Source organism: Cetorhinus maximus, chromosome 17 (assembly GCF_964194155.1).
Source record: "Cetorhinus maximus chromosome 17, sCetMax3.hap1.1, whole genome shotgun sequence".
Taxonomy (NCBI): Eukaryota; Metazoa; Chordata; class Chondrichthyes; order Lamniformes; family Cetorhinidae; genus Cetorhinus; species Cetorhinus maximus.
The window spans coordinates 157,670-185,385 of record NC_135895.1 but is presented as its reverse complement, the minus strand read 5'-3'; the positions used below and the strand labels follow the sequence as shown (position 1 = coordinate 185,385).

Sequence of the window (27,716 nt, the reverse complement as noted above, 5' to 3'; positions counted from 1 at the left end):
GGTAGAGGTTTCAGGTTTGGAAGGTGCTGTTGAAGAAGCCTTAGAGAGTTGCTGTAGTGCATCTTTTAGACGGTACATGCTGCTGCATTTGTGCATTGGTGGTGGAGGAAGTGATGCTGAAAGTGCTGGATGGGTGCCAATCAAGTGGGCTGCTCTGTCCCGGATGCTGTTGAGCTTCTTGGATGTTGTTGGAGCTGCACTCATCTAGGCAAGTGGAGAATATTCCAACAGATTCCTGACTTGTGCCTTGTACATGGTGGACAGGCTTTGGGAAGTCAGGAGGTGAGTTACTCGCAGCAGGATTCTTAGCGTCTGACCTGCTATTGTAGCCACAGTATTTATTATGGCTAGTCCAGTTCAGTTTCTGGTCAATAGTAATCCCCAGGATGTTGATACTGAGGGATTCAGTGATGGTAATGGCATTGAATGTCAAGAGGAGATGGTTGGATTCTCTCTTGTTGGAGATTGACATTGTCTGGCACTTGTGCAGCATGAATGTTACTTGCCACTTATCAGCCCAAGCCTGAATGTCATCCAGGTCTTGCTCCATATTGGGCACAGACTGGTTCAGTGTCTGAGGAATTACGAATGGTGATGAACATTGTGCAATCATCAGTGAACATCCCCACTTCAGTCCTTATGATGCAGGGAAGGTCATTGATCAAGCAGCTGAAGATGGTTGGACCTAGGAACTCCTGCAGTGATGTCCTGGAACTAAGAGAATTGGCCTCCACAACCACAACTATCTCCCTTTGTGTTAGGTATGACTCCAGCCAGCAGAGAGTTTCCCCCCCTTATTCCCAATGCCTCCAGTTTTGCTAGGGCTCCTTGATGCCACACTCGATCAAATGCTGCCTTGATGTCAAGGGCAGTCACTCTCACCTCACCTCTTGAATTCAGCTCTTTTGTCCATGTTTGGACCAAGGCTGTAATGAGGTCAGGAGCAAATTGGTGCTGGCAGAACCCAGACTGAGCGTCAGTGAGCAGTGTACATAAATAGTAAGTGGGTGGTAAGAGGAGAAGTAGGGCCAATTAGGGACCAAAATGGGGAGTTACACATGGAGGCAGGGGCATGGCTGAGGTGTGAAATGGATACTTTGCATCTGTCTTTACCTACGAGGTAGATGCTGCCCAGGCCATGGTGACAGTGGAGGAAACTCTGTCACTAGAAGGGTTCAAAATTGATAAGAAGGAAGAGTTGGAGAAACTGTCAGTACTTAAGGTTGACAAAACACCAGGACCAGATGAGATGCATCCAAGGATACTGAAGGAAGTAAAGCTGGAAATTACACTCCATAATTTTTCAGTCTTCCCTAGACTCAGGGGAGGTGCCAGAGGACTGGAGAATTGCAAACATTACACCCTTGTTCAAAAATGGTTGTAAGGATAAGCCCAGCAATTACAGACCAGTCAGTTTAACTTCAGTGCTGGGCAAGATTCTAGAAACAATCATTCAGGATAGAATTAGTAGTCACATGGAAAAAGGTTGATTGATTGGGAAGAGCCAGCATGGATTTTTAAAGGGGAAATCATGTTTAACTAACTTGCTGGAGTTTTTTGAAGAGGTAACAGAAGGGGTAGATGAGGGTAATGCTGTTGATGTGATGTACATGGACTTTCAAAAGACATTCGATACAGTGCCACACAATAGACTTGTGAGAAAAGTTATAGCTCATGGAATAAAAGGGACAGTAACAATGTGGATACAAAATTGGCTGAGTAATAGGAAATAGAGGGTCATGGTCAATGGATATCCTTCGGGCTGGAGGAAGGTTTGTAGTGGAGTTCCCCAGGGGTCAGTATTGGGAACCTTGCTTTTCCTGTATATATTATAATGATCTAGATCTTGGTGTGCAGGGGACAATTTCAAAGTTTGTGGATAATACAAAACTTGGAAGCACTGTAAACTGTGAGGAGGACAATATAGAACTTCAAAAGAACATGGACGAGTTGGTGGAGTGGACAGATAGGTGACAGATGAAGTTCAATGCGGAGAAGTGTGAGGTGATGCATTTTGGTCAGAAGAACATGGACAGGCAATATAAAATAAGGGATACATTTGTTAAAGGGGTGCAAGAGCAGAGGGGGCCTGGGTGTATATGTGCATAGATCATTGAAGGTGGCAGGACAGACGGAGAGAGCAGTTAATAAAACATACACTATTCTGGGCTTTATCATAGGGGCATAGAGGACAAAAGCAGGGACATTATGCTGATTTTATATAAGACACTAGTTAGACCTCAGCTAGAGTATTGTGTACAGTTCTGGGCACCACACTATCAGGAAGATGTGAACACATTGGAGAGAGTGCAGAAGAGGTTTACAAGGATTGTTCCAGGGATGAGAAACATCAGTTATGAAGATAGATTGGAGAGGTTGGGACTGTTCTCCTTGGAGAGAAGGTTCAGAGGAGATTTGATCGAGGTGTTCAAAATCATGCGGGGGCTGGATAGAACAGACAGGGAGAAACTGTTCCCGTTCGTAAATAGATTGAGAACGAGAGGGCATAGATTTAAAATGATTTGCAAAAGAAGCAAATGTGACGTGAGAAAAAAATTTTCACACTACGAGCGGATCTGGAATGCACTCCCTGGAAGCATGGTAGAGACAGGTTCAATCGAAGCATTCAAGAGCGCACTAGATAATTATTTGAATAGAAACAATATGCAAGGATACAAGGAAAAGGCAGGAGACTGGCACTAAGTCATAATGCTCATCTGGAGAGCCGGTGCAGACACAATGGGCCAAATGGCCTCCTCCTGCACCATAACAATTCTGTGATTCTGTTATTGCTGAGTACGTGCTGCTTGATAACTCTGTTGAAGACCCCTTCCATCATTTTCCTGATCGAGAGTATACTGATGGGGCAATAATTGATCGGATTGGATTTTTCTTGCTTTTTGTGTCTATTTCAATGTGTGCTACATATAAGTTTTCCTCAGGGTCACATATGCTTGTCATCTTAAAGGGGGCAGCATGTGAGAGGCCTGAGTGGCACTCTCATGACGGCCATGCAGCCACGCACATGCACTGTTTAATGGCAGCACTGATGATCAGTCACATCTCGGGGTAGGGAGGAAAATCGGTGATATGGGAAATATTTGGTGCATCTATTTCAATGCAAGGAGTATTGTCGGAAAGGCAGATGAGCTGAGGGCGTGGATTGGCATGTGGGATTACGACATTATTGCCATTAGTGAGACTTGGTTGCAGGAGGGGCAGGACTGGCAGCTCAATGTTCCGGGGTTCCGTTGTTTCAGACATGATAGAGGGGGAGGGATGAAAGGGGAAGGAGTGACATTACTAGTCAGGGAAAATATCACAGCTGTGCATAAGCAGGACAGACTGGAGGGCTCGTCTACAGAGGCCATATGGGTGGAGCTGAGGAATGGGAAAGGTGTGACCACACTAATAGGGTTGTATTATAGACCACCCAATAGTCAGAGAGAATTGGAGGAGCAAATCTGTAGAGAGATAGCAGACCGATGTAAGAATCAGAAAGTTGTGAAAGTAGGAGATTTTAACTTTCCACATATTGACTGGGACTCCCATACTGTAAAAGGGCTGGATGGCTTGGAGTTTGTCAAATGTGTTCTGGAAAGTTTTCTAAATCAATACATAGAGGAACCAACGAGAGAGGATGCAATACTTGATCTCCTATTAGGGAACCAGACAGGTCAGGTGACAGAAGTATGTGTAGGCAAACATTTTGGGTCCAATGACCACAATGTCATTAGTTTCAAGTTAATTATGGATAAGGATAGGTCTGGTCCTCGAGTTGAGATTCTAAATTGGAGAAAGGCCAATTTTGTGGAAATGAGAAAGGATCTAGGAAGAGTGGATTGGGATAAGTTGTTTTCTGGCAAGGATGTGTTCAGTAAGTGGAAGGCATTCAAATGCGAAATTTTGATAGTGCAGAGTTTGCATGTTCCTGTCAGGATTAAAGGCAAAGTTAACAGGCATAGGGAACCTTGGTTTTCAAGGGATATTGGCGATCTGGTTAAGAAGAAGAGAGAGGTGTATAGCAGGTATAGGCAACATGGAGCAAATGAGGTACTTGTAGAGTATAGAAAATGTAAGAAAATACTAAAGAAGGAAATCAGGAAGGCAAAAAGAAGATATGAAGTTGTTTTGACAGATAATGTGAAGATAAACCCGAAGGGTTTCTACAAGTATATTAAAAGTAAAAGGATAGAAAGGGACACAATTGCTCCCCTTGAAAATCAGAGTGGTCGTCTACGTGTGGAGCCTCACGAGATGGGGGAGATCTTAAACAGTTTTTTTGCATCAGTATTTACTCAGGAAACTGGCATAGTGTATAAGGAAGGAAGGGAAACAAGCAGTAGTGTCATGGAACATATAGAGATTGAAGAGGTGGAGGTGTTTGCTGCCTTACAGCGAATGAAGGTAGATAAATCCCCCGGGCCTGACATGATATTCCCTCGGACCTTGAGGGAGACTAGTGTAGAAATTGCAGGGGCCCTGGCAGGAATATTTAAAATGTCCTTAGCCACAGGTGAGGTGCCGGAGGATTGGAGGGTAGCTCATGTTGTTCCGTTGTTTAAAAAAGGCTCCAAAAATAAACCAGGTAATTACAGGCCAGTGAGCCTGACGTCAGTAGTAGGTAAATTATCGGAAGGTGTTCTGAGAGATCGGATATACAATTATTTGGACAGCCAAGGGCTGATTAAGGATAGTCAGCATGGCTTTGTGCGTGGTAGGTCGTGTTTAACGAACATTGTAGAGTTTTTCGAGGAGGTTACCAAGAAAGTAGATAAAGGAAAGGCTGTGGATGTTGTCTACATGGACTTTAGTAAGGCCTTTGACAAGGTCCCACATGGGAGGTTAGTTCAGAAGGTTCAGACACTTGGTATCCATGGAGAGGTTGTAAACTGGATTCGAAATTGGCTGTGTGGGAGAAGACATAGAGTGGTAGTGGATGATTGCTTCTCAGACTGGAGGTCTGTGACTAGTGGTGTGCCTCAGGGATCTGTGCTGGGACCATTGTTGTTTGTTGTCTATATCAATGATTTGGATGATAATGTGGTAAATTGGATCAGCAAGTTTGCTGATGACACTACGATTGGAGGCAAAACTGGAAAAACTCAGCAGCTGTGGCATCATCAGCGGAGAAGAGCAAAGTTGACGTTTCGAGTCCTCATGACCCTTCAACACAACTAAGTAGAAATGGGAAAGGGGTGAAATATAAGCTGGTTTAAGGCGGGGGGCTGTTGAGACAAGCAAGCAGTGATAGGTGGAGATAACCAAAAGATGTCACAGACAAAAGACCAAAGAGGTGTTGAGGTGGTGATATTATCTAAAAGAATGTGCTAATTAAGAGTGGAGAGCAGGACAAGCAAGGTAGCTCTACTGGAGGTGGGGTGAAATAAACGATTGGTGGAATACATTTAAAAATAATGGAAATAGGTGGGAAAAGAAAAATCTATATAAATTATTGGAAAAAACAAAAGGGAGGGGGAAGAAATGGAAAGGGGGTGGGGATGGAGGAGGGAGTTTAAGATCGAAAGTTGTTGAACTCAATATTCAGTCCGGAAGACTGCAAAGTGCCTAGTCGGAAGATGAGGTGCTGTTCCTCCAGTTTGCGTTGAGCTTCACTGGAACAATGAAGCAAGCCAAGGGCAGACATGTGGGCAAGAGAGCAGGGTGGATTGTTAAAATGGTAAGCGACAGGGAGGTCTGGGTAATGCTTGCGGACAGACCGAAGGTGTTCTGCAAAGCGGTCATCCAGTCTGCGTTTGGTCTCTCCAATGTAGAGGAAACTGCATTGGGAGCAACGAATGCAGTAGACTAAGTTGGGGGAAATGCAAGTGAAATGCTGCTTCACTTGAAAGGAGTGTTTGGGCCCTTGGACGGTGAGAGGAGAGGAAGTGAAGGGGCAGGTGTTGCATATTTTGCGTTTGCATGGGGAGGTGATGTAGATGGGGGTTAAGGAGTAGGGGGTGATGGAGGAGTGGACCAGGGTGTCACGGAGGGAACGATCCCTACGGAATGCCGACGGGGGGGTGGTGAAGGGAAGATGTGTTTGGTGGTAGCATCATGCTGGAGTTGGCGGAAATGGCGGAAATGATCCTTTGAATGCGGAGGCTGGTGGGGTAATAAGTGAGGACAAGGGGGACCCTATCATGTTTCTGGGAGGGAGGAGAAGGCGTGAGGGCGGATGCGCGGGAGATGGGTCGGACACGGTTGAGGGCCCTGTCAACTACCGTGGGTGGAAAACCTCGGTTAAGGAAGAAGGAGGACATGTCAGAGGAACCGTTTTTGAAGGTAGCATCATCAGAACAGATGCGACGGAGGCGAAGGAACTGAGAGAATGGGATGGAGTCCTTACAGGAAGCGGGGTGTGAGGAGCTGTAGTTGAGGTAGCTGTGGGAGTCGGTAGGCTTGTAATGGATATTGGTGGACAGTCTATCACCAGAAATTGAGACAGAGAGGTCAAGGAAGGGAAGGGAAGTGTCAGAGATGGGCTATGTGAAAATGATGGAGGGGTGGAGATTGGAAGCAAAATTAATAAATTTTTCCAGGTCCTGACGAGAGCATGAAGCAGCACCGAAGTAATCATCAATGTACCGGAGTAAGAGTTGTGGGAGGGGGCCGGAGTAGGACTGGAACAAGGAATGTTCCACATACCCCATAAAGAAACAGGCATAGCTGGGGCCCTTGCGGGTACCCACAGCCACACCTTTTATTTGGAGGAAGTGAGAGGAGTTAAAGAAGAAATTGTTCAGTGTGAGAACAAGTTCAGCTAGACGGAGGAGAGTAGTGGTGGATGGGGATTGTTCGGGCCTCTGTTCGAGGAAGAAGTTGAGAGCCCTCAGACCATCCCGGTGGGGGATGGAGGTGTAGAGGGATTGGACGTCCATGGTGAAGAGGAGGCGGTTGGGGCCAGGGAACTGGAAATTGTTGATGTGACGTAAGGTGTCAGAGGAATCACGGATGTAGGTGGGAAGGGACTGGACAAGGGGAGAGAGAAGGGAGTCAAGATAGCAAGAAATGAGTTCCGTGGGGCAGGAACAGGCTGACACGATCGGTCTGCCGGGACAGTCCTGTTTGTGGATTTTGGGCAGGAGGTAGAAACGGGCCATCCGAGGTTGGGCGACTATCAGGTTGGAAGCTGTGGAAGGAAGATCTCCAGAGGAGATGAGGTCAGTGACAGTCCTGGAAACAATGGCTTGATGTTCAGTGGTGGGGTCATGGTCCAGGGAGAGGTAGGAGGAAGTGTTTGCGAGTTGACGCTCAGCCTCCGCGAGGTAGAGGTCAGTGCGCCAGACAACAACAGCACGACCCTTGTCAGCGGGTTTGATGACAATGTTAGGGTTGGACCTGAGAGAACGGAGTGCAGTAAGTTCAGAGAGAGACAGGTTAGAATGGGTGAGAGGAGCAGAGAAATTGAGATGACTAATGTCACGCCGACAGTTCTCAATGAAAAGATCAAGAGAAGGTAAGAATCCAGAGAGGGGGGTCCAGGTGGAGGGAGAATATTGGATGTGGATTGTAAGATTGGAGGCGTTGTGGACAGCGAGGAAGGCTTTCAAAGCTTGCAGAGGGATCTGGACCAACTGGAAAAATGGGACAGAAAATGGCAGATGGAATTTAATGCAGAAAAGTGTGAGGTGTTGCATTTTGGAAGGACAAACCAAGGTAGGACATACAAAGTAAATGGTAGGGCACTGAGGTGTGCGGAGGAACAAAGGGATCTGGGAGTTCAGATACATAATTCCCTGAAAGTGGCGTCACAGGTAGACAGGGTTGTAAAGAAAGCTTTTGGCATACTGGCCTTCATAAATCAAAGTATTGAGTATAGGAGTTGGGATGTTATGGTGAGGTTGTATAAGACATTGGTGAGGCCAACTTTGGAGTATTGTGTGCAGTTCTGGTCGCCTAACTACAGGAAGGATATCAGTAAGATTGAAAGAGTGCAGAGAAGATTTACTAGGATGTTGCCGGGTCTTCAGGAGTTGAGTTACAGGGAAAGATTAAACAGGTTAGGACTTTATTCCTTGGAGTGTAGAAGGATGAGGGGAGATTTGATAGAAGTTTACAAAATTATGAGGGGTATAGACAGAGTAAATGCGAGTAGGCTCTTTCCATTAGATTAGGAGAGATAAACACGAGAGGACAAGGCTTTAGGGTGAAAGGGGAAAGGTTTAGGGGGAACATTAGGGGGAACTTCTTCACTCAGAGTGGTTAGACTGAAACGAGCTGCCATCTAATGTGGTAAATGCGGGCTCACTCTTAAGTTTTAAGAATAAATTGGATAGATACATGGATGGGAGAGGTCTGGAGGGTTATGGACTAGGTGCAGGTCAATGGGATTAGCGGAATAATATTTCAGCACAGACTAGAAAGGCCGAATGGCCTGTTTTCTGTGCTGTAGTGTTCTATGGTTCTATTTTCAGCACAGTTGGGAGAATTGAAGGGTGGTACCAGTCCTTATGATTAGACAGATGCTGGGTCATAATCCTGGAACTCCTTCTCTAACAGCACTGTGGGTGTACCTACACCACAGGGACTGCAGCGGTTCAAGAAGGCAGCTCACCACCACCTTCTCCAAGGCAATTAGGGATGGGCAATAAATGCTGGCCCAGCCAGTGATGCCCACATCCCGTAAAATAAATTTTAAAAAGGGTGAAAATATTAGATTGTTTTGGCTTCATTCGGACTCGGCTAGTTTAGCGTGGGTACAATTGGAGGCAGCCTACTGTCAATCCACATCTCTGCCTGCTCTGTTGTACTCCTCCATTCCTTTCTCAGCCAGTCACTTTTCTTCAAAACCTATTGTTAGTCACTTAAGATTTGGACCCAGTTCAGAACTTTGGGCTGCATTCTCTCTCTTTATACAGCCCTATTAATGCAAACCATTTATTTCTGCCTTCATTAGGAGATTCTGTCTTTCAAGTCTGGCACGAGAGGTGTTAAAACCATTGCTAAGTTATACATTGATAATATTTTTGCTTCTTTTGACTCTCTCTCTCGGAAATATGATCTGCCCCACACACGCTTCTTTCACTATTTACAAATCAGACACTCAAAAAAAATCACCCAGTTTCCTTTATTGCCCCTGAAATCACCGATTGATATTATGACAGAATTAAATCCTTTTGTTGGGGGTTCACTTCCAAATTATAATCTCTAATTTTTTCACTACATTGCCCTTCGCTCTCTCCCTTAAAAACTCTTTGGAAGCAAGGTTTTGACTCAGACGTATCAGAAGATAACTGGAAGTCTTATCTCTCTCGTGCACATTCCTCATCTATATGTGCAAGATATGGGTTACTACAATTTAAAATCTTACATCGTATCCATCTATCCAAGGTGAAATTATCTAAGAGGATTGTCAAAGGATACAACTGGATATAGATCGGTTGGAGACTTGGGTGGAGAAATGGCAGATGGAGTTTAATCTGGACAAATGTGAGGTAATGCATTTTGGAAAGTCTAATACAGGCAGGAATTATACAGTAAATGGCAGAACCCTTAAGTGCATTGACAGGCAGAGGGATCTGGGTGTACAGGTCCACAGGTACAGAAAGTGGCAAGGCAGGTGGATAAGGTAGTCAGGAAGGCATATGGTATGCTTGCCTTCATTGGCAGGGGTATTAAGTATAAAAGCTGGGAAGTCATGCTGCAGTTGTATAGAACCTTGGTTAGGCCACACTTGGAATATTGAGTGCAATTCTGGTCGCCACATTACCAGAAGGATATGGAGGCGTTGGAGAGGGTGCACAGGAGGTTTACCAGGATGCTGCCTGGTCTGGAGGTTATTAGCTATGAGGAGAGGTTGGAGAAACTCGGATTGTTCTCACTAGAGCGACGGAGATTGAGGGGCGACTCGATAGAAGTTTACAAAATTATGAGTGGCATGGACAGAACAGATAGTCAGAAGCTTTTTCCCAGGGTGGAAGAGTCAATTACTTGGGGACATAGATGTAAGGTGAGAGGAGAAAACCTTAGAGGAGATGTGCGGGGCAAGTTTTTTAAGCAGAGGGTAGTGAGTGTCTGGAATTCGCTGCCAGAGGAGGTGGTGGAAGCAGGTACAATAGCGGTGTTTAAGAGGCAGCTTGACAAGTACATGAATAGGATGGGAATAGAGGGATACGGACCCCGGAAGTGCAAAGTGTTTTAGTTGACAGGCAATATGATCGGCGCAGGCTTGGAGGGCCGAAGGGCCTGTTCCTGTGCTGTACTTTTCTTTGTTCTAAGATTTAACCTGTGATAAATAACATAGTGCTCTGACCTCTCTAATTCACATGCATGGGTCATGTCCCAAATTGGCTTTGTTTTGGACAAAAACTTTTGGATCACTCTCACATATTTTCAGTGGCAACATGGAACCCTCTCCTATTATAGCACTCTTTGGAGTGGAACCAAACAGCATCCCTCTTACAAAAATTCAGATAAATGCACTTGCCTTTTCCACAATATTGGCTGGACATATTATTCTATTAAATTGGAAACAGTTTGCCCTACCTTCTTTTACTAATCGGATACGTGATCTTATGCAGAATCTTCAACTTGAGAAAATAAAGTACACTTTAAGAGGCCACTGATGAATTTTGTATGGCTTGGCAACCTTTCTTAGATTACTTTGAGGAACTACAGCTCTCTACTTTCATATAACTGACCCTAGTTAGGTTGTATGTATTATATCAGGTGAAACTATATATCTGACCTATAATTGTTCTTCATTTTCTTATTATTTATTTTTTGGGGGTTGGGGAGGGTTTTTTTCTCCTACTCTTTTCCTTTCTTTCGCTTCCAAATATAAGTGTATTGAATTCTTGCTGCACTATAAGCTTTTTTTTGTACAGTTAAAATTTTTTTTAAATGATAGATTGTTTCTGTTGGGTGGAAGGAGGCAGCAATTTTACCTAAATAACAAATTTTTCTCCAAAAAAAAAGGAAAAAGGAGGTTTGAAAACATTTTTTTGATAGAGGCAAACAGAAGTTGAAACCACTTCAACAAACTGCTGCTGAAACATAGTCCATTAATTCTTTAAAAAGCAAACAGAGGAATGTTAAAGAGCAGCAGAAGTGGGGGAGGTGGTTGCATAGTGGTATTGTCACTGGACTAGTATTCCAGAAACCAGGGGTAGTGCTCTGGGTACCCACCACAGCAGATGGTGAAATCTGAATTCAATACAAATCTGGAATTAAAAATCTGATGATGCCCACAAAGCCATTGCCGATTGTTGTAAAAACCCATCTGGTTCACTCACGTCCTTTAGGGAAGGAAATCTGCCATCCTTACCTGGTCTGGCCTACATGTGATTCCAGACCCACAGCAATGTGGTTAACTCTTAAAAAAATACCATCTGAACAAGGGCAATTAGAGATGGGCAATGAATGCTGGCCTAGCCAGCAACGCCCATATCCCATGAATGAATAAAAAAAGTGATGAAGAAAGTGGGGTTAGAATAGTTGGGATATTAAAGGGTACAAGGAGTGAGCAGGATTAGACTGAGTGGGATACTAATGGATACTAGGAGAGTGGGATTACACTAGGTGGGATATTAAAGGATAGGAGTTGGATAAGACTGGGTGGAATATTAAAGGGTATGGGAGTAAGGGGTTGGATAAGTAAAAGATAGCTTTGTATATATATATAGCAGTTTTAACAACCTCAGGACACCTCAAAACACTTTACAATCATTTAAGTACTTTTGAAATGTCACGGCTGTCAGGTTTCTTACAACAATTTTGCACACAGCATGATCCTCGAAACAGCACTGAGTAGTTGACCAGATCATGCAACAGCATAGAACAAACTGTGTGCACTCTTCATTCCTGAATCATGTTGCATTTCTCATTCTCTGTTTCTCACCCCACAGATGCCTTCTGATCTGCTGAGTATTTCCAGTATTTTCTGGTTTTATTTCACATTTTTCAAAGTCCTCAAAACATCTCTGGGATAAATTAAAATACCAACTTGCCATGGTAAGGTAACATAACTTATCCCAATTACAAGTATTAAAACATTATTAGCCTCTTGTCTTTAACTGAAGCACACTGCACTTTGTATCCTGCTGCATTTAACCAGAATTTATAACTAATACAATCAATATAACCCTTTGATGCATGTTATTTTGATATTAAGTAGTCCCCACATTATGTGGTTATCTACTTACTTTCCTTGCTTTATATTTCTCCACCAGTTCCAACACCAGCTGGTATCTCTGCTTATACAATGGTGGTGTGAAGGTTATGGTCTCCATTGCTTCTGCTTGTTTCAGCAGCTTTTGAAAACCTGTTCAATCACACAAGCCAAACACCCAAATGTAAATTAGACTCAGTCATTACGACACAGAAGAAAATCATTCGGCCCATCAAGTCTATGCCAGATTTCTGTAGAACAATCCAGTCAGTCCTATCCACCCCCCTCTCCACCCACCCCGCCCCCCCCCACCCCTGGTCTATCCCCGCAGTCTTGCAAGTGCCAATCCAATTTTCTTCTGAAACCATTTATCATCTCTGCTTCCACTACCCTCGCAGGCAGTAACATTATCAATGCTGAAAAGAATTCTTCCTCACATCCATATACAATGCATGTATTTTGAAAAAGACTTACATTTCTATAGTGCCTTTCACACCAAACGTCCGAAAGCACTTTACAGCCAATCAAGTACTTTTGAAGTGTCACTATTGTAATGTAGGAAGTGCTGCAACCAATTTGTTCATAGCAAGATCCCACAAACAGCAGTGTAAGAATGACCAGATGATCTGTTTTTTGTGATGTTGATCGAGGGGCAAATATTGGCCAGGACACCAGGGATAACTCCCCTGCTCTTCTTCAAAACAATGCTCATATGGTCTTTTACATCCATCTGAGAGGGTCTTTTTAACATCTCATCTGAAAGGCAGCACCTCTGACAGTTCAGTTCTCCCTCAGTACTGACCTACAGTGTCCGCTTAGATTTTTGTTCTCAAAAGTTGGAGTGGGACTTGAGCCCATGACTTTCCAACTCAAGAAGCTAGAGTACTACCCACTGAACCACAACTGTTTTTAAAACATTTCTGTCACAGATTTTATCTCCCCAGAGGTGCTGTAAGAGATAACGACAGCCCTATTTCCCAAAGGCTTCTAAAATCTTTATTTCTCAAATATCTGAGGAAAAGGTGGATCGAGGTCAAAGATCAACCAAGATCTTATTGAATGGTGGAGCAAGCTTGACGGACCATTTGTCCTACTCCTGCTCTTATTTCTTATGTTTTTAATCTATTCACTTCCTAGATGTCAATGCCTTGGAGAGGGTACAAAAATTTACTAGAATGGTATCAGGGATGAGGGACTTCAGTTGCGTGGAGAGCTTGGAGAAGCTGGGATCGTTCTCCTTAGAGCAGAGAAGATTAAGAGTAGGTTTAATATGGGTGTTCAAATTCACAAAGGGTTTTGATAGACTAAAAACGGAGAAGAAATAGAATATACTTCAGGGCACCACCTACGATACCAGACTCTCCACATATGGGAAGCAAGAGTGGAAAAATGCTGAATGGTTCAAGGCTAACACCATTGTGATGGAACCTGTCATTGAAGCCAAATGGTCCTCTCTCATCAATTACAAAAATGATCCAAACAAGAAAACTCTGAATACACTAAGAGCCACTTGGAGGAAAGTCCAACAGATTGCTAAGCAATGTGCCAACTGGTTGCAACTTTGCCAGAATTTCCAGATGACCTTCAACACAGGGATTTTTTTTTAAATTCTTTCATTCGGAACTCGGGCGTTGCTGTCAAGGTCAGCATTTGTTACTCATCACTAGTTGCCCTTGGACTGAGTGGTTTACGAGGCCATTTCAGAGGCAGGCAAGAGTCAACCACTTTCCTGTGGACCTGAAGACACATCTAAGCAACACCAGATAAGGATAGCAGATATATGAAAGGATCAAAAAGGCAACAGGTTCATCAGCAAAGAAAACAATTCCATTGAAAACAAAGGTAGAGGAGGTCATCACCAACAGTAATAGTTGGAGAGATGGGTGAAACACTACCTTGAGTTGAACTCTAGGGAGAACACTGTCATCCAGGCAAGTGGGGAGTATTCCATCACACTCCTGACTTGTGCCTTTTAGATAGTGGACAGGCTCTGTGGAGTCAGGAGGTGAGTTACTCGTCGCAGGATTCCGACCCTCTGACCTGTTCTTGTAGCCACTGTATTTATGTGGCTAGTCCGGTTCAGTTTCTGGTCAATGGTAACCCCTAGGATGTTGATAGTCGGGAATTCAATGACAGTAATCCCATTGAAAGTCATGGGGCAATGGTTAGATTCTCTCTTGTTGGAGATGGTCACTGCCTGACACTTGTGTGGCACAAATGTTAACTTGCCACTTGTCATCCCAAGCCTGCATGTTGTCCAGGTCTTGCTCCATTTGGACATGGACTACTTCAGTGCCTGAGGAGTTGTGAATGGTGCTGAACATTATGCAATCATCTACGGACATCCCCACTTCTGACCTTACGATGGAAGGAAGGTAATTAATGAAGCAGCTGAAGATGGTTGGGCCAAGGACACTACCCTGAGGAACTCCTGCAGTGATGTCCTGGAACTGACACGACTGACCTCCAACATCCACAACCAACTTCCCTTGTGCTAGGTATGACTCCAACCAACAGAGAGTTTGCTCCCTGATTCCCTTTGATCGAGTCTTGCTAGGGCTCCTTGATGCCACACTTGTTCAAATGTGGCCTTGATGTCTAGGGCAGTCACTCTCACCTCACCTCGGGAGGTCAGCTCTTTTGTCCATGTTTGAACCAATGCTGTAATGAGGTCAGGAGCTGAGTGGTCCTGGCAGAACCCAAACTGGGCATCAGTGAGCATGTTATTGCTAAGCAAGTGCCGCTTGATAGCACCGTTGATGACCCGTTCCATTACTTTGCTGATAATCGAGAATAGGCTGATGGGGCAGTAATTGGCCGGGTTGGATTTGTCCTGCTTTTTGTGTACAGGACATACTTGGGCAATTTTCCACATAGCCGGGTAGATTTTGGAACAGCTTGACTAGGGATGCGGCAAGTTCTGGAGCACAAGTCTTCAGTACTATTGCCGGAATATTGTCAGGGCCCATAGCCTTTGCAGTGTCCAGTACCTTCAGCAGTTTCTTGATATCACGTGGAGTGAATTGAATTGGCTAAAGACTGGCATCTGTGATGCTGGGGATCTCCAGAGGAGGCAGAGATGGATCATCCACTTGGCACATCTGGCTGAAGATTGTAGTAAATGCCTTATCTTTTGCACTGATATGCTGGGCTCCCCCTTCATTGAGGATGGGGATATTTGTGGAGCCTCCTCTTCCAGTGAGTTGTTTAATTTTCCCCACCATTCACAACTGGATGTGGCAGGACTGCAGAGCTTAGATCTGATCTGTTGGTTATGGGATTGCTTAGCTCTATAACTTGCTGCTTATGCTGTTTGGCACGCAAGCAGTCCTGTGTTATAGCTTCACCAGGTTGACACCTCATTTTTAGGTATGCCTGGTGCCGCTCCTGGTGCCGCTCCTGTCATGCCCTTCTGCACTCTTCATTGAACCAGGGTCGACCCCCAGCTTGATGGTAATGGTAGAACATGGGATATGTTGGGCCATGAGGTTACAGATTGTGTTAGAGTACAATTCTGCTGCTGACGGCCCACAGCGCCTCATGAATGCCCAGTCTTGAGTTGCTAGATCTGTTCAAAATCTATCCATTTAGCACAGTGGTAGTGCCACACAACATGATGAAGAGTATCCTCAATGTGAAAGTGGGACTTCGTCTTCACGACAACTTTGTGGTAGTCACTCCTACCGACACTGTCATGGACAGATGCATCTGCGGCAGGCAGGTTGGTGAGGGTGAGGTCAAGTATGGTTTTTCATCTTGTTGGTTCCCTCACCACCTGCCGCAGACCCAGTCTAGCAGTTATGTTCTTTATGACTCAGCCAGCTCGGTCAGTAGTAGTGCTACTGAGCCACTCTTGGCGATTGACATTGAAGTCCCTCACCCAGAGTACATTCTGCACCCTCAGTGCTTCCTCCAAGTGGTGTTCAACATGGAGGGCATTTAAGAGTCAACCATAAAGGACATTAGTGAACCAGATGGGTTTTTACAACAATCGACAATGGTTTCATGGTCATCATTAGACTTTTAATTCCAGATTTTTACTGAATTCAAATTCCACCATCTGCTGTGGCAGGATTCGAACCCAAGTCCCCAGAGCAATACTCTGGGTCTCTAGATTACTAGCCCAGTGACAGTACCACAACACCATTGACCCCACCACAGTGAAAACCATCGTCTATGACTCGAAAAGCTTCCACCGCAAAATCATGAAGGGTTTTGATGGAGTGCACAACGGGAATCTGTTTCCGGTGGCAGGAAGGTCAATAACTAGGGGGCACTAATTGGCAGGAGAATCAGAGGGGAGTTGAGGTCAGTCTGATTCATACAAAACCAATTGCCTTGATCTGGAATTCACTGTATGAAAGCAGGGTGGAGTTTAATTTCCCTCCAAGCCACATACCCTGACTTGGAATTAGATCACCTCAAAGGTAATAATTTCTGGATTATTACCTGAGACACGTGCAAATTTGCATAGGACAAATAAGATTAGAAAAATGAATGCGCGGCTCAAAGACTGGTGTGGGAGAAGTGGGTTCAGGTTCATGGGGCACTGGCATCAGTATTGGGGAAAGAGGGATCTATATCGTTACGACAGTCTACGCCTGTGACCATGCTACGGCTGGTGTCCTCACGAGCTGCCTAACTAGGGAAGTAGAGAGGATTTTAAACAGAATAGTTGGGGCAAGGGATCAAATTTGGGAAGATGTGATAAACCAAAGAGTAGAGACAAGGCAAGAGAGGCAAGTATTAATATAAACAGAGAGATAAAAACAAAAAGCTAATAGACTGACAGGGAAGGACAGAGAGTACAAATCGAAGAGTAAATCAGCAGATAAGGCTAGACGCTACAAAAATAATAAAATGACAAAATTAAAGTTCTGTATATAAACACACGCAGCATTTGAAACAAAACAGATGAACTGATAGCACAAATAAAAATAAGCAAGTATGATCTGATAGCCATTACAGAGACAAGGCTGCAGGATGACATGGTTTGGGACCTGAATATTGAAGGGTATGTGACATTTAGGAAGGACAAGAGGTTAGGAAAAGATGGAGGGGTGGCTCTGTTAATTAATGATGGTATTAGCACATTAGAGAGGGATGAACCAAGTTCAGGAAACCAGGATATAGAAGCAGTTTGGGTTGAGATGAGGAATGATAAAGGCAAGAAGTCACTTGTGGGAGTGGTGTACAGGCCCCCTAATCTGAACTACACAGTTGGACAGAGTATATAAGAAGAGATAATGGGAGCTTGTCAGAAAGATCCAGTAATAATCATGGGGGATTTTAATCTACATATAGACTGGAAAAATCAGAGTGACAAAGGTAGCGTAGATGAAGAGTTCATAGAATGTTTTCAGGATAGTTTCTTAGAACAGCAAGTTTTGGAGCCAACCAGAGGGCAGGCTATACTAGACCTGGTATTGAGCAACGAGATAGAGTTAATTGATGATCTCCACGTGAAAGAACCCCCTAGGTAGCAGCGATCATAATATGATTGAATTTTAAATTCCATTTGAAGGAGAAACGAGTGCATCCAAGGCTAGTATTTTAAACTTAAATAAGGGCAATTGTATGGGCATGAAAGCAGAGCCAGCTAAAGTGAACTGGCAAATGAGGTTAAGGGGTATGTCAATAGAAGTTTAGTGACAGACATTTATAGGGATATTTCAGAATACATAGAATATATACATTCCACTGAGAAAGAAAAATTCCAAGGGGAATTCCAAGGTTAACTAAAAAAGTTAACCTTGGAAAGTTAAAGACAGTATCAAACTTAAAGAAAAAGCACAAAGACTGGTGGCAGGTCAGAAGATTGGGAAGAACATAAAGAACAGCAAAGAATGACGAAAAGATTAATAAGGAGGGAAAAATTAGAGGATGAGAGAAAGCTAGCTAGTAACATAAAGGCAGGTAGTAAGAGTTTCAATAGGTACTTAAAGAAGAAGAGTTAACAAAGTGAGCATTGGTCCTATAGAGAGTGTGTCTAGGGAATTGATAATGGAAATTAGGGAGATTGTGGATGAATTAAACAGGTACTTTGCTTCGGTCTTCATTACAGAGGACACAAATAACATCCCGGAAATAGGTGTAAATCAGGAAATGGAAGGGAGAGAGGAACTAGAGAAAATTACAATTAACCAATTTATTCGAGTTCTTTGAGGGAGTCACATGTGCTGCGGATAAATGGGGAGCCACTGGATGTACTGTACTTAGATTTCCAGATGGCATTTGATAAAGTGCCACATCAAAGGTTATTGCAGAAAAGAAAAGCTCATGGTGTAGCAGGTAACATATTGGCACAGGTGAACATTTGGCTCGCTCACAGGATGCAGAGTTGGCATAAATGGGCCTTTTTCTGGTTGACAGGATGTGATGAGTGATGTGGCACAGGGATCAGTGCTGGGGCCTCAATCTTCTACAATTTATATAAATGACTTGGATGAAGGGACCAAAGGAATGGTTGCTAAAGTTGCTGACGAGGCAAACATAGGTAGGAAAGTAGATTGTGAAGAGGACATAAGGAGGCTACAAAGTGACATAGATAGGTTGTGAGTGGGCAAAGGTCTGTCAAATGGAGTATAATGTGGGCAAATGTGAAATTGTTCATTTTGACAGAAAGAATAAAAAGCTTATTATCTAAATGGTGAGAGATTGCAGAGCTCTGAGATTCAGAGGGATCTGGGTGTCCTAGTGCATGAATCACAAAAGGTTAGTATGCAGGTACAGCAGGTAATTAGGAAAGCTAATAGAATATTAACATTTATTGGGAGGGGAATTGATTACAGAAGTAGGAAGGTTATGCTTCAGTCGTACAGACATTGGTGAGACCACATCTGGAGTATTGTGTACAGTGCTGACCTCCTTATTTAAAGAAGGATGTAAATGCATTAGAAGCAGTTCAGGTTTACTAGGAATAGGCAGGTTGTCTTATGAGGAAAGGCTGGACAGGTTAGGCTTGTATCCACTAGAGTTTAGAAGAGTAAGAGGCAATTTAATTGAAACCTTTAAGATACTGAAGGGTCTTGACAGGGTGGATGCTGAGAGGATATTTCCTGTTATGGGAGAATTTAGAACCAGGGGTCATTGGTTAAATATAAGGGGTCACTCATTTAAGACAGAGTCTTAACTTAACTTAAAGGAGAATTTTTTTTCTCTCAGCGGGTTGAGCGTCTTTGGAACTCTTATCCTCAAAAGGCAGTGGAAGCAGAGTCTTTGAATATTATCAAGCAGAGCTAGATAGATTCTTGATTAACACGGGAGTGAAAGGTTATCAGGGTAGGCAGGAATGTGGGTTGAGGTTACACAGACCAGCCATGATCTTACTGAATGGCAGAGCAGGTTCAAGGGGCTGAGTGGCCTACTGCTGCTCCTAATTCGTATGTACGTATGTTCATAGCAAATCCTGTAACTCTCTCCGTAACAGTATTGCGGGCGTATCTGCACCAGACATCCTGCAGCCGCTCAAGAAGCCAACTCACTACCACCTTCTCAAGGAGAATTAGGGACGGAAAATAAATGCTGGACTTGCCAGTGGCGCTTGTATCCCATGAATTCATTTTTCTAAAAACTCAAGTAACATCCCTGTCCCCTTCAAATCTACTGTCATCACTACCCTCATTCAAAAACTCCCACTTGACCCTTTGGCCATTGCAAACTAACACCCCAACTCCAACCTCCTTTAACAGGCTATCACCTCATGTCACAGCCCATTTATAATGTAATCCCATGTTTAAACCCTTCCAGTCAGGTTTCCACCCATGTCAGTTTGAAACATCTCTCATCAAAGGCACAGTGTTAGTTTTCACATGTACACTGACAATATCCAGCTCTACCTCACCACCACCTCTACCAACCCCTTCACTGTTACCAAATAATCAGATAGCTTATCCAACATTCAGCACTGGATGAACAGGTATTGCCGCCCGGGTCGACAGTTGAGGTCCGGAGTCGGTGTTTAAGAGTTCCAGGGCCTAGGTTTTGGGAGGTATTTGATCCTCAGCTTTTGAGGGTTACAGCCTGAGTTTCAGGGGTTTAGTTCCTGGATTTGAAGGGGGGGGCGGGGGGTAGTTAGGTTCCAGGGTTCTGGGGATTCAAGGCCCTTGTCGGGGGTTCAGTTTCTGGGTTTTGGTGGTTTCGGAAACGGATTTAAGGCGGTTCAGGTCCCATGTTTTGGGGAGGTCCAGGGACTGGGTTTTGGGGCCGAAATTTTGGGGCGGGGGGGGGGGGGGGGGGCAGAGGTTGGGGGCTTGGGATTTGAGGGTAATTGGGACCCTGGGTTTCAGGGGTTGGGGGCCAGGGTTTTGGGCGAGTTTGGGAGGTCCAGCGCCCAGACTTTGGGAGCGGGTGCCCGCATTTTGAGAGTTTGGCACCCAATTTTGTGGGGGGGCGGTGGTTAAGAGTAGGTTTTGAGTGATTCGAGGTTAGGTTGGGGGGTTCAGGCCCTGGGTTTTGGGGGTTCACATACTGGCTTTTTTCGGGTTCAGGCCCGGGGTTTTGGTGGGAGTTCGGGGCCCAGGTTTTCTGAAAGGGGTTTGGAGCCAGGGTTTTGGGGGGCAATTTGGGGCCCAGGGTTTGAGGCCGTTTGGGGCCTGGATTTGGTGGGGGGAGTGGGGTTTCAGGGCCCAGGATTTTAGGGGGGGTTCGGGGCCCGAGTTTTTTGGGGGAGGGTCGGAGTTTGGGTTTTTTTTGGGGTGGTTCGGAGTTCGGGGCCCGGGTTTTGGGTTGGGGGGGCAGATTGGGGCTCGGGGCCCGGGGTTTTTTTTTTGGGGGGGGTCGGGACCCGGGTTTTGTTGGGGGGGGGTCGGGACGGGGTTTTTGGGGGGTTTCGGGGTCACTTCGGCTTTAGCGCATTTTCCGCTTTCGGGGATTCGGAATTTTCGAGCTCCGCTCACTCACCCTTTGACCCCGCGCAGCTCCTCCAATCACAGCCCGAATACGTCAGACACTTTTATTGACGTCACCAAATTCCCCAGCATCCCCATGGAAACCAGGGTCTGAGAATCAGGGGGATTAGTGCTGGGGGTTTACAGTCCGGATATATCAATCAGGCAGAAGTATTACTTTCCTGGTTACTAGAGTTAGGGTATTAGAGTCTGGTATTAGTGTCAGGGTAATTACTTTCAGGTTATTCGAGTTAGTGTATTAGTGTGAGGGGTATTAGTGTGAGGGGTATTAGTGTGAAGGTATTAGTGTCAGGGTATTAGTGTGAGGGGTATTAGTGTGAGGGGTATTAGTGTGAGGGTGTCATGAAGCTATTAATATATGTAATACTATTGGATTTTTTTGTTTCGTTATTTTTGCCCTAGTGAAGATTAATTTAGGAATTTGTTAAAAGTTATGATAGTAGTAATTTGTAGCCATTTGTATATGTTTAATTTGTTGTAAATTAATAAATGTCTCATGTATTTTGATATAAAAGCCTCTCGAGAACCTTTGGTCTTATTCCTGAATTTAGAGTTGTGTCTCAAACATACTACTTGAAAATATAGGTTTTGACAGTTATTTAAATTTTCCCTCTGAGAACTGGAATAACAGCCTTTACCAACTTCGGTCTGTCCGCAAGCATGACCCAGAACTCCCTGTCGCTTGCCATTTCAACACTCCACCCTGTTCTCTTGCCCACATGTCCGTCCTTGGCTTGCTGCATTGTTCCAGTAAAGCTTAACGCAAACTGGACGAACAGCACCTCATCTTCCGACTAGGTACTTTACAGCCTTCCGGACTGAATATTGAGTTCAACAATTTTAGATCATGAACTGTCTCCTCCATCCCCACCCCCTTTCCGATCTCCCCCTTTTTTCTTTTTTTCCAATAATTTATATAGATTTTTCTTTTCCCACCTATTTACATTATTTTTAAATGTATTTCCATCCATTGTTTTATCTCTACCTTTTAGCCTATTTTGATCCCTTCCCCCCCACCCCACCCCCACTAGGGCCATCTGTACCTTGCTCGCCCTGCTTTCTACCCTTAATTAGCACATTCCTTAGATAATATCACCACCTTCAACACCTCTTTGTCCTTTTGTCTATGACATCTTTTGGCAATCTCCACCTATCACTGGCCCTCTATCCAGCTCTACTTGTCCCACCCCCCCTTAAACCAGCTTATATTTCACCTCTCTTCTATTTTTCCTTGGTTCTGTTGAAGGGCCATTCGGACTCGAAACGTTAACTGTGCTCCTCTCCGCAGATGCTGCCAGACCTGCTGAGTTTTTCCAGGTATTTTTATTTTTATTTTTGTTTTGGATTTCCAGTATCCTCAGTTTTTTGCTTTTAGCCTTTACCAACTGCTGTGCCATAACAATTGGGGTTTCTTGGCGGGATACAATTTATAATTCCTTGATTGGGTTGGAATTGGTGAATCTTAAGGTTACAAGTACGAGAAGCACTTTGAATTCAGGAGTTGGTGAGGTATTTAAGAAGTGTGAGACTGCAAGAGGCTTTGGCAATTGCTAAGCCTTGCACATCTACAGTTGGATGCAAAACCTGACACCAGTGAGTTACAGCTGGAGTTACAGTGAGCAGTGAGTTACACTGAGACTTCAGTTACAAATGAAGACGTTTGAATTTGAACAAGCAAAGGAACTGAGAAAAACTTGAATTAGAAGCAAAGGACAGTGAAATGGCTTTTAAAAGGGAACAGGTAGAAAGGCAGCAGAGAGAAAGAAAACAGGAAAGGGAATTAGAACTTGTGATGATAGAGAAGGAGAGAAGAGAAAGAGAGAGAGAGAATTCCAACTGAAAATGTTGGCAGTTAAAAACGAGATGCCAGCAGGTGAGTAAGGACTTATCTCCAGAGTAGAACCCAGTGGAGAGATGTTTAAATTTGTACAAGCTCTTCCAGAGTTTGAGGAAAAAGATATTGAAGAATTCTTTATTTCATTTGTGAAGCTAGCTAAACAGATAAAATGGCCACAGGAAAATTGGACATTATGATTACAGTCCAAGTCAGTGGGTAGGGCACATGAGGTATATGCTGCGCTATCAGAAGAAATGTCGGTGAATTATGATGTGGTGAAAAAAGCTATTTTGAGTGCATATGAGTTGGTTCCTGAAGCTTACAGGCAGAAATTTAGGAAGATGAGAAAACAGCCTAGGCAAACTTATACTGAGTTTGAAAAAGTAAAACAAAGTAATTTTGACTGGTGGATACGGGTGTTTAAAATAGAAACAACTCATGCAGCTCTGAGGGAAGTAATTCTTTTGGAATAATTTAAAGATTCAATCCCTTTGGTAGTGCGAACTCGTGGAGGAACAGAGGATAGACTCAGTAAGACAAGCAGCAGAGATAGCTGATGATTATGAGTTAGTTCATAGAGCTAAACCTTTTTTCATCACCCTTTCAAATGGGAAGGTAGAAGGAAGTTAGGTAGTCAGGGAAGAGAAGGAGTAGCTGGAAGTTCCCAGGAAGTTTTCTCTCAGAAGAAAAAGGAAGGTGCTGAAGGTAGAAGTGACATTCGAAAACTGAGGTGTTTTCATTGTAATAAAGTGTGGCACACGAAGTCAGTGTGTTGGAAATTGCAGGAAAATCTTTTGGAATTACTGGGGTACAGAAATGCTCTGGAAGTAAAAGTACTGTGGGTTATGAGGTTCAGGCACAGAAGAAACCAGTGGTTTGTGTACAGGTGAAACAGGGTGAATCAGTGATAGGTGAAAAAGTGGGAATGTGTTCACAGTTTACTCAAGAGAATTCTGAGGAGCAGGTTGCAGAAATGTTTAAGGATTTTGTGTGTGAAGGGAAAGTCTTTCCACGTGTATAGGGTGGAGTAGGTAACGATGTTAACATTTTAAGAGTCAAGGTCTAGTCAATCCAATGTGAGATAGTGATATTTGTTGTTCAAAGGGAGTATTGAAGGAGCAGGTAATAATAAGTTGGGGTTCATGGAGATGCTAAATCTATTCCATTGTGGAAGGTAAATTTAAAGAGCAAATGGAAGACACTGGAGTTTAGTTGGAGCGGTGGAAAAATTGCCCATTGCAGGAGTTTAATTTATCTGGGTAATGATATTGCTGGATCACAAATGTAGGTGATGCCTATGGTAGTTGAGCAGCCTGTAGAAGTGTTTTCAACAGAAGTGCTACAGAAGGAACATCCTGGATTATTTCCTGATTGTGTTGTAATGAGATCAAAGGCTCATCAGGAAGAACAAGTAAAACAAAAAAGGCAGGCAGTTCAAAGGCAAGAAGGAGGTGTCAAAATCCAATTAGCTGGCACTGTGTTTGATAACATTGTTTAGGAGGAAAGAATACAGGACATTTCAGCTGAAGTGTTTAACTCAAGGAGGTTAGTGGAGTTACAGAAAATGATTTTCAATTGAAGTAGTTATATCAGAAAGCTTATTCAGAAACAGAAACAAAATGTATTCCAGTAAGTTATTACCTACAGAGAGATATTTTAATGAGAAAGTGGAGGTCGGATCATGTCTCAGCAAATGAAAACTGGAGGGAGGTGCATCAGATTGTTATCCCATTGGGGTAAAGAAATCAGATTCTGAGAATTGCTTATGAAATTCCAGTGGGGGACATTTAGGATTTAGGGAAACATGGGAAAAGATACAGAGGTACTTATTTTTGGCCAGGATTGCATGTAGAACCTGTCATAAATATCAAATAACAGGAAAAACACAAGCAGTGATTAAACCAGCACCTTTAATCCCAATTCCAGCATTTGATGAACCTTTTACCAGGGTCATGATTGATTGTGTAGGAACCCTCCCTAAGACTAAAAGTGGAAATAAGTATTTACTGACAATAATGAATGTGTCTACCAGGTTTCCTGAAGCAATACTTTTAAGAAATATGACAACTCAGAAGATTGTAGAGGAGTTAAATAAATGTTTTACAAGATATGGTTTACCCAAGGAAATCCAATCAGATTAGGGGTCAGATTTCATGTCACAGCTATTTAAGGAAGTAATGAACAGTTTGGGGATAAGACAGTTTAAATCAACAGCTTATCATCCGGAGTCACAAGGAGCTTTGGAAAGATGGCATCAAACTTTAAAAACTATGATGAGAGCGTGCTGTCAGGACTACCCACAGGATTGGGATGCGGGAATTCCATTTTTGTTATTTGCTATTAGAGACACTCCTAATGCATCGATTGGGTTTAGCCCTTTTGAACAAATTTATGGTCATGAGGTAAGGGGACCATTGAAATTGATTCATGAGAAATTGGTGGGTCCAGATTCAAAAACTACTCCTGGGTTACGTATCAAATTTCATGGAAAGATTTAACAGGGCATGTGTGTTGGCTAGGGAACATTTAAAGTTATCACAGCAAGTGAAGAAAGTGAAGCCAGATAAGAAAGCTAAAACTCGCAGTTTTGTTTCTGGAGAGAAAGTACTAGTTTTGTTACCAGTACTAGGTGATTCATTAAATGCAAGATTTAGTGGGCCTTACAGGGTTGAAAAGAAATTGTATGAAGTAAATTATTTAATAAATACTCCAGATAGAAGAAAGAAGCAGAGGGTGTGTCATGTAAATTTGCTTAAAAGGTACTTTGGGGGAAGAGGAAGAAAAAGAGGTGTTAGTGATGGTGGATGATGAGAGAGAGGTAGAAGTGCAGGATTCTGAAATTGATTTTCCTCTAATCAAATTGGATAATGAGAGGGTGCTTGAAAATTTAAATTAAATATTGAGTTACCTTCCAAGCAAGTGTCAAAGTGATTTGGAAAAGCTATAGCAGTCACACAAACCCATTTGTGGAAATAAATTGGGAAAGACACATTTAGCTTTACATGATGTATGCATAGAAATATCATCCTCAGTGAGGCAACAACCTTATAAGTTAAATCCTGTGAAGTTATCACAAGTACAAAAAGAATTTGATTTTGTGCTTCAAAACAATACCATTGAGCCTAGTTGCAGGATTTGGAGTTCACCTATTGTACTGGTACCGAAACTGGATGGAACACAAAGACTGTGTGTGGACTATTGCAAAGTGACTGCGGTGACAAAAGTGGAATCATATCCTATACCATGGTTGGAAGATTGCATTGAGAAAGTGGGGCAATTGAAATTTATCCTTGCTAAAAGGATATTGGCAGATACTGTTGTCGGAGAGAGCAAAGAAGATATCGGCTTTTGTAATGCCAAGTTTAAAGTCTTGACATTTGGTATGAAGAATGCACCTGTGACATTTCAAAGACTGACAAACAAAGTAATTGCAGGTCTAAGCAATTGTGCTGTTTATATTGATGATCTAATCGTTTTCAGGCATACATGGGAGGAGCACTTACAGCATCTGGAAGAATTATTTACTTGACTGCAAGAAACTAATTTGGTGATGAACTTGACTAAAAGTGAATTTGCAAAAGCGGAATGTATCTAGGCCAAACCATTGGACATGGAAAGGTGGCTCCAAGAGATACGAAAGTTAAGGCTATCGTGGATTTCCCATTGCCTACAACAAAACGAGAAGTTTTGAGATTTAAGGGCATGAGTAGGTTTTACCGGAAATTTGTACCAAATTTTAGCCGAGTGATTGCTCCACTGACTGAACTATTAAAAAAGAACAAGAAGCTTCAATGGATACTGAAGTGTCAGAAGTCATTCGATAGTTTGAAAACTGCATTAACTACGACAGCAGTTTTGGCCCAATTATGCCAAGCAATTTGAGTTGGCCATTGACACAAGCGACATAGGTATTGGGGCTGTACTGTTAGAAGCAGGTGATACTGGAATTGAAAAACTGATAGGGTATTTTTCACGGAAGCTGAATGTACAACAGAGAAGATATGTAACAAATGAAAAAGAGACTTTGGATTTGGTGTCAGCATTGCAGCATTTTCAAATTTATGTTGCAAACAATTCATCAGAAACAATTGTTTATACAGACCATAATCCTTTGAAATTTTTGGACAAATTTTGAGACAAAAGTGCAAGGCTTTTCAGATGGGGTCTTATTGCAACCATTTAATCTACAGATTATACATGTTGCTGGAAGAAAAAATCTGTTCATAGATGCATTATCAAGAGTTTGAAGCTTAATGGAAAATTGGACATTTTTAAAATCTGGACACTGAGCTAGAGTAATTTCTGTTGACACCAAGGATTTGTATATATATATTGTTATGTTAATGTATGCATCTGGTATTGTAGTAGTGTAATAAGTATAGGAAATAGTGTGAAGATGGGTCATTAAAAATGAAGCCGTCTTTTAGAATTATGACAGTTCATTTTTCGATAGGGGGGATGTCATGATGCTGTTAATGTGGATGATGTTATTGGAAATTATTTTTTTTAAATAGAGGTTTAGTCTGTGTGTATGTCTGTGTTTTAATTTGATTAAAGACAGTTAATCTGGGTGCTTTGATGTATAGTGGTTTTGAGATGTAAACAGAGGTAAAGCGTACCTTTGCATTTTGTTGAATAGAATTCAGGAAGGGGAGTGAAATCTTGCACCTAGCTAGGAGACACCAAGCAATGTTTATATTACTAATAAAATTGGTACTATGAAAGAGGTTTTATTGTTAGACAAGGTAGAGTTCAAAGGGCCTGGTGATACAATGAGAATTTGCATTCAGAGGGCAGGCTGCGTATAACCTGAGAGGAGTTTGTGTGTGCAAAGCAGAGGCAATGTAAGATCAAAGCC

At 43.1% G+C, this 27,716-nt stretch overlaps 1 protein-coding gene across 1 annotated transcript in view; it reads right to left on the bottom strand.

The window, feature by feature from the left end:
• Positions 1–21,060, bottom strand: part of henmt1 (HEN methyltransferase 1) — a 104,830-nt gene extending 83,770 nt beyond the window's left edge. The window contains exons 1-2 of the mRNA XM_078560632.1: positions 21,014–21,060; positions 12,147–12,265 (exon numbers count right to left, since the gene is read on the bottom strand). Of these exons, the coding sequence (XP_078416758.1) occupies positions 12,147–12,233 (87 nt within the window). The 5' untranslated portion in view covers positions 12,234–12,265; positions 21,014–21,060. The remainder of the gene's footprint in view (positions 1–12,146; positions 12,266–21,013) is intronic.
• Positions 21,061–27,716: the final 6,656 nt, after the last annotated feature.